At 50.0% G+C, this 7,368-nt stretch overlaps 1 protein-coding gene across 1 annotated transcript in view; it reads left to right on the top strand.

Moving 5' to 3' along the window:
• Positions 1 to 501: 501 nt before the first annotated feature.
• PPP1R18 (protein phosphatase 1 regulatory subunit 18) overlaps positions 502 to 7,368 on the top strand; it is a 37,916-nt gene continuing 31,049 nt past the window's right edge. The window contains exons 1-2 of the mRNA XM_063291337.1: positions 502 to 1,736; positions 3,220 to 4,877. Of these exons, the coding sequence (XP_063147407.1) occupies positions 3,261 to 4,877 (1,617 nt within the window). The 5' untranslated portion in view covers positions 502 to 1,736; positions 3,220 to 3,260. The remainder of the gene's footprint in view (positions 1,737 to 3,219; positions 4,878 to 7,368) is intronic.

Below are 7,368 nucleotides of genomic sequence, written 5' to 3'. Positions count from 1 at the left end.
GACTTCCCTATCCTGACCCTTTCCAGATGTGTTGGACTACGACTCCCACCACAGCCCACAGTGGCTGCAGATGATGCAACCCAACACACGGGAATTGTGGAAAACACACGTTTGTACAAAGAGCTGCATCAAGGGCTCAGGGAGAGCTACGGTTGTGGGACTGGAAGGGGCAATGCGTTCTGTGCAAGGGGAGGTGCAGAAAGCGTGAGGAATCGGCTATTACGGGTTAGAGAAGGCCCCTCTGATTCCACGGGTCAGAATCTCCTCGTCGGACTACGGTGGCCTCCTGTGGTCTAGAACCGTAGAGCCCTGAAATGGGAAATCTCTCAGATGAAACATTTGCGACAGACCAACTCCTCCCTTCCTGTCTTCATCGCCCGCCAGCCAGCCCCCCCGCCTCATTTGTCTGCTGCCCGCCCCGCCCCGCCCCGCCCCTTTTCATTGTCCTCCCCTTCTGTTTATACACAAAGACCCCCATCCTCCCCTTTCCTCTTTCTTTGGCTCCGTCCCCACTCCCCTTTCAATCTTTCCTCCCCTTCACATTCCCCCATTCCTTCCTTCCTTCCTTCCTTCCTTCTCTCTCTCTCCCCCGTCTCCCTTCTCCTCTTAAAGGATTTTAGCAGCCGGGTGGAGGTGGAGCTCGGCGGCAGAGGATTAGAGGTGGATGCGTTCAGAGACCGACAGAGATTTCCCCCACCCCACCGCCGCCCGCCTGCCCGCCCGCCGGCTGGCTCCTCAGTCGTGTGCCGCCGCTTCGATCGCGAACGCGGCTTCTTGGAAAGCAGCCGAGGAAAGGAGGAGGAGGAGGAGGAGAAGGATCTGCGCGCCCCAGCCCTTCACCTCCAGCAAGAACCCTGACTCAGATCCGCGTAGATCCCTCCCTTCCCTTGGCTTGGTAAAAAAAGGAAGAGAAAGCGAGGCGGCTGAAAAATCCCCTCCATTCCGGCCAGCGGGACCGGCTGGAGCCAGACGGCTTCCCTCAGCCGTGGACCAAGCTAAGGATCTACAGTAGTCTCTCGCCTGCCTCGGTCTTCCAAGATCCAGCCGGCTTGAAAGCGTACGTACAGGGATCCATTGCTTCGCTTCCTGGTTCGAAAGAACCGGGAATTCCTGGCGGCTGGGAGGAATTGAGCAGCCGCGGCTCCCGTTGGGGTTCCTCTCAGATGGTGTGGCAACCCTCCTGGTCGCCATCTGCTCAGCCTCCAGATTCCTTCTGGGCTCCTCTGAATCCTTGAAGCCTTCCGCGAGAGGCGGGAAGTGCAGGGAAAGAAAGGGTCTTTGGATCTCCGTCGCCTGGATGTACACGTGTTGCTCCCTTTCTCACATACATTCCCGTTCAGTCCTAATTCTCGGGAAGAGTCCTTCCCCTGCTCATCAAAGGGTTCTTTTATCTTCTGGATCGCTTTTGGATACTTGGGAACCAACGTTTTAAGATTATTTTAAGGCTTCTTTTCCAAATTCCTGGACATTCCGGTTCTTGGAAATCTCTGGACGTACAGAATTCTTTTTGAGGGGAAATTACCAAGCAGCATTATCCTTCCGGGCTCCTAGATTCTAAGCGCAAAGCGATCTGCCCCATCCGCTGGTTGGATGTCCCGGCTTTTAACTTAGTCCAGAACATACAAGTCGGATCGTGGTACCAAAACCCACTTAGTGTTGCCATCTTTTCCATCACGGTTGTTTTTCTAGACTTTTGAACGGCTGGACTTCTCTGAAATTCTGAAGCTCAGATTCTGGTAATTTCGAGTTATATTTATCTTGTTGACCTTCCTCTCACAAGCCCCTTCCTGTCCAACTTTTGGAGTTCCCTTGGGCCCACCCAGAATCTCTCTCCCTTAACACGTTCAGTTTTACCCTAGCTTGCTTTTGAAAATCCTAACATTTAACCCTGCTGTTACATTTCTTGTAAATACATCTAAATCTCCTGACTACTGCCAACGTGCCAGTTACAGGTTCTTTATGACTCTTGAAACCACCTCCCCGTCTAGCTTCGGATTAAAGACCCTTCCCCTACCCCCTAGGGGTCTGTGCAAACATTTGTGTCTGAAGTGCCAGTTGTGCTTAAACAGACCATGCGGGTGGAATTCCTGTTCCTCCCAGATCGTGGCTGTTTGCAATCAGGTTCCCTGCCCCGGGGTGAAAAGGCTCCCTCTTCACTCCCGCTCCAATCCTATACACAGGGGTAACTCCCATTGCAGGCTTATTTCTGAGCTGATGGCATAAAACTGCCCTCTAAATAAACCTGCCCCATTGTCATCCTCTTCGTATCACTGCACAGGGCTGTGTCAATCTAGACTGCTTACTCAGGTGTAACCGTGTTCCTTGGTTTTTTATTAACAGCCGTTAAGGAAGGTTAGATGAGAAGGCTGATTGCAATACAAAAGCACATTGAAGAAAGCAGTTTTTTAAAAGCCTTGGTAGTTCCTCTTCCCTTTTCCCTGCCCTTCCACTCTTTAACTGCCCTTGCGCTGGCCATCAAGATGGGGTCAGACCTAAAGGAAACGAATCACCTTTTCCTCTGCTCCCTTGCACAGATGCCTGGGTTCCTTGTGTAAAGAGCCCTGTGTAGAACTGTCGCCTCCCCAAGACACAAGAGACAGTGTGCGTGACATGAGTTGGAAAGAGTGAGTGGATGAGGAGAGGGAGGAAGGGAGAAAAACATCAAAGACTGAGCCCAAAGGAGGGCTTTGATCCCTCTCTCTTTCTCTTCCCCTGCTTGAATAGCTGGAGGGACGTAATTTTGCAACCTCTTCTATGGGATCATCTTCCTCATCCTTCGAGCTACACCTTCCCACTCTCTTTCTCCTGGATTTATTCCTCTTACTTTCCCATCCTTCCTTCTCCTTTTCCAACCCAGCTCCTCCTTATTTCACCCCCATCTGTCTCTTCCTACCATTTTCCTCTGATCATTTTCAATTTCTAAGCCTCCATTTTCTGTTACTCTAATATTGTCTCTCTTCTCCTTTCCAACCACTGCCCATTTCTCTAGGCCCTTTTCTACTCTTTTCCAACTCGGCTCCAGATCCTCTTCTTTCACTTTCTTCGCCCCTTCTTTTATTCCATATTTTTCCTTATCTCTTTCCTTTTCATGTTCTTTAAGTTGCTCTCACAATCCTCTTTCCGCCCCCTCTGCTTTCCCTTGCTTTGTGTCCTTCTCCACCCCTGAACATCCCACCCAATCTTTCCTTTTCTTTTTTTCCACTCCCCTTTCTTTCCCAGATTTTCCTCCTGTTTCCTGCTACCTCACTCCTCCAGCAAAGATGTCTTCAACTCCACCACTGCCAGAATGGAAGCTCCAGCTGCTGGAGCGTCGGCGAAAGGAGGAAGAGGAGGCTCGGCGGCGGGAACAGGAACAGCAAGACCGCATGGCTAAGATGCCGTCTTGGAAACGGGAGATTATCGAACGACGCCGGGCCAAACAAGGCTCCAGCACTTCTTTTTCTGAACCCAGCGGACCAGGAGAAACTGAGAGCGGGGCAGCCTCTGTGCTTGCTGCAACGTCATCCTGCCAAGAGGGGGAGCCAGAGAGCTCTGTGCTGCAGGAGAAGATTGGCCCAGTCCACCAAAACCCTTTCATTCAGCTGGAGAAGCGTCGCCATCAGGAGTCTGTCCCTTCGGAGAGTGAACTTGCTAACGCCAAAGCCAAGCAAATCGTGGATCTGTGCGGGCAGATTCCAGGCGTCCGCACCCTGCGGGCAGACAACGTCATCATCATTGAAACAGCCTCTGGGGCACCACCCGCGCAGCTGGCTAGTGAACGGCCCTCAGGAGAAGCCAAATCAGGCAGCATGGAGTCCCTGAATGAGCTCTTGGCACGCCGTGGGGGCAGCGTGACCGAGATCCGGGCGGGCGAGGTCTTCATTGTCAAGTCGGCTTTGAGCCGCAGCGTGGAGGACCTCAATGCCATAGGCAGAGCTGAGCATCGGGCATCGCTGCCAGAGCAACGCCGAGGGCGGGTGAGCAAACTGCTCAGCCGGTTCAGCCAGGAGGACGGTGGAGGGGTGGCACCATCACCCCCGGTGAAGTCCCTCAGCACTGAGAATTTAACTGAAAGCACCTTTGGGGGAAAGAAACCAGTCCACTCTCCAGCAGACCCCAACCTAGCCCGGCCGCACTGGGTCAACAGCCTCCCCAACCCTCCCTGTGACCTTCCAGGACTGACATCCCCTGGGCCTTGCACTGTGGCATCTTTCCGAAGCCAGTTTGAGGCTAAATCAAGCAGTGGGGAGGGCTGGCCAGATAGTCCTCCAAGGCGCTCGCCAACTGGAAAAAGGTGGGGAAGGGAGGCTACGTCCCCAGACAGAGGGCCCAGGGCAGAGAGCAGTGACTTGGAGGCAGCAGTGGACCTCCATCCAGCCGAGGACGATGTCCAGGGCAAAGCCTTGGCCAACTTGCGTCTCCACTCCCGGAACTCCTTCATGGTTGTGCCACTGCGAGCTTCGGCCTCCCCTCCCCCAGAACCCAAGCAGGAAGCCAGCCCTTCTCCTCCTGCAGTCAAGCCCCCAGTCCCCACTTCCTGCTCTTCACCCAGCTGTGAACAACTTCTCCCGGACGTCGAGGAGCCGCCTGAGGCCGAGGCCATGAGACGCAGTGGCAACAGCAAAGTTAAGGAGGATGTCAGGATGGGAAGCCTGGGCCGGGCCTCATCCCCCCATCCGGCAATGCAGCGTCGCAGTGGCAACACCATCACGATCAATCCTCGGAAGCCCTCGGTGTCACCTGTCACGGCCATGGAGAATGGCATTGGGAGCACTCCGCCGGTAGCCGAGGTGCCCATGAAGAAGCGCTACCCCACAGTGGAGGAGATCCAGGTGATTGGGGGCTACCTCTCCCTGCAGCGATCGTGTCTGGCAAAGAACGACCGACATCGGAAAAAGGTAGGCACGGTGGTCCTTCGAGCTCTTCCGAAGGCCAGCTTTGCATCAGTTTGCATTTTGTAAACATTTGCCCTTTTGCGTTCGTCTTGTTGTATGGCCTTTGGATGTCCACAACTTTTTCAGGTCCTTGGGTTGGCTCTTTCATTTCTTATGTCCACCACGACCACCGTCCTGTGATTCCGGTTAACTTTTCCAGCATCCTTGTTCCTTTATTCCTCCAACCCAATTGGAGAAATTCGCCTGCAGCTATGGACTGAAACAGCTTCATTTGTAGAAAGTCTTGTTGAAGGATGCAGGATTCAAAGCCGGTAACCAAAATCTACTCTGTGGCATTATTACAACTTGCTGTTTTTTTAATGTAATATAAAACCTTGGTTTTTGTAAGGCAGATCCCTGTTACTCCCCTTTTACAGATGAGCAAATGAAGCGAAGAAAATTTAGTTTGTTCTCGGTTGGCACCCAAGTTCAGGGGTTCAAAAACTTGAGTCCCTGTCTTTCATAGGCTCAAACTCAGTGCTTCAGCCCACAGAGTCCCTGACTTTCCATTGGCAATGTGCTTGTAATATTAACCTTTCCTTTTATGTGAGCTACAATAGTGCAAAATCTTTTTTTTTTGTCTGTTGAAAGGTCCACAGGATACCAAGTAATTTCACACACTGCCACACACAGTAAAACAATTAATATCTAGTACCTATGATCTCTTGTTCTGCAGAGGTCAGTGAGGTTGCCTCCAAATTGAAACTTGAGGTCTACCTACTCAACGATGGTGTGAGGCTCCTGTTTTTGCTGAATGAGCTTTCTTAATAGTAAGAACAAAGATGGAAGAAGCCATGAGAAAACCCCATCTCCACCACCACCCCAAAATTCCACAAACCATTCAATCTTTATCCAGTCACGCTGTCTTTGTCTTCCATGCATTTTGTCCCTAACAGCTCCATGTTTATCTCTTTCCTCTGTTCTTCCTTTTAATTTCCTCTTTGCCTTCAGCTGTAAGCAATGCTCAGAGGAAGACAGCTACATCCTGAGAATCTCATTAGGTTTCCTAAGGTACATTTTAAAAAACAGGCTGTGATTTGATGCTTAATCCATAGTTCTTGGTAGGGACGTTCAAACCCACCTTGGAGCTTCCCTTGTATGTTTCAGGGTTCACAGAATGCCTCATCAAAATGAAATATGCCAACTAATAAGGGCAGGTAGGATGTTTTATTCATTTGCAAATTAGTTTTGCAGACCAATTTTAATGGCCCTTAGACATATGTGACGTTTATAGACAAACCTCGGGAGCTGCAATTAAAGACCAGCTCCTCTGTTGTGCTGACTGCAAGCACCCTTCCAGAACACAAATCTTCGCTTACTTCAAAGGGTGATCGATATCATGGTTGTAGTTAATATGCAACTGCCTGTTCATCTGAAATTTCATCAGGCGTTGGCTGTGACCTCTTGAAAGCAGTTGCTGCTAAAAGGACACTCATTCCTATTATGGAATGAGATATTAAGAGGACATCTTCTGAACTTTAACATCCATTCTCCAGTGCACTTATCTATCCATCCATCCATCCATGCATCCATCAAATTTCATCACTGCCCATCTCCCCCAAAAGTGGGACTATTTATTATAAATTGGATTTGTGTGCTGCCAAATCCATGCAGATTCATAGCAGCTCACTGTGCATGAACAAACTAGCAATGTAACATTATTAATTAATCCTAAACCCATAACAACATCATACAATTTAATAACAAGAATTCCATAATACACATAGGAGATGACATTCAACCACTTCACCATTTTTTTCTTAGCAATGACATATACCGTAAGATTCCCACATGTACATGTATAAAATGATAGGTAAAGATTTCCCTTGACATTAAGTCCAGTCGTGTCCGACTCTAGGGGGCGGTGCTCATCTCCGTTTCAAAGCCGAAGAGCCGGCGTTTGTCCGTAGACACTTCCTCTGTGGTCATGTGGCCGGCATGACGACTCGGAACACCGTTACCTGCCCACCGAAGCGGTACCTATTAATCTACTCACATTGGCATGTTTTCGAACTGCTAGGTTGGCAGGAGCTGGGACTAGCAACGGGAGCTCACCCCGTCACGCGGATTCAAACCGCCAACCTTCCGATCGGCAAGCTCAGCAGCTCAGCGGTTTAACCCGCAGCGCCACCGTGTCCCCCTATAAAATGATAGGATAGAACAAATTATCACATTATCTAAGAAGAGAAAAGTTAGCATTTTCTGAGGAGTATGTCAAAGATGGAGTCTAACTGAAGCCAGAATCATGCTTCTTTTTTCTCAACTAAATATCACAGGTAGTCCTCATTTAGCAACCACAATTGGGACTAGCAACTTGGTTGTAAAATGAAGCAGTCACTAAGTGAATCCACAACTGTGCTTATGATCTTACTTCAGCTTTCCTTTCCTTCACAGACTTGTGAAGGTCATAAATGCAAGGACTGGTCATAAAGTTAATTTTTCATCACTGTCGTAA

This window comes from Candoia aspera, chromosome 2 (assembly GCF_035149785.1).
Source record: "Candoia aspera isolate rCanAsp1 chromosome 2, rCanAsp1.hap2, whole genome shotgun sequence".
Taxonomy (NCBI): Eukaryota; Metazoa; Chordata; class Lepidosauria; order Squamata; family Boidae; genus Candoia; species Candoia aspera.
The sequence above is the reverse complement of the archived record's forward strand: the minus strand, read 5'-3'. Positions and strand labels throughout refer to the sequence as shown.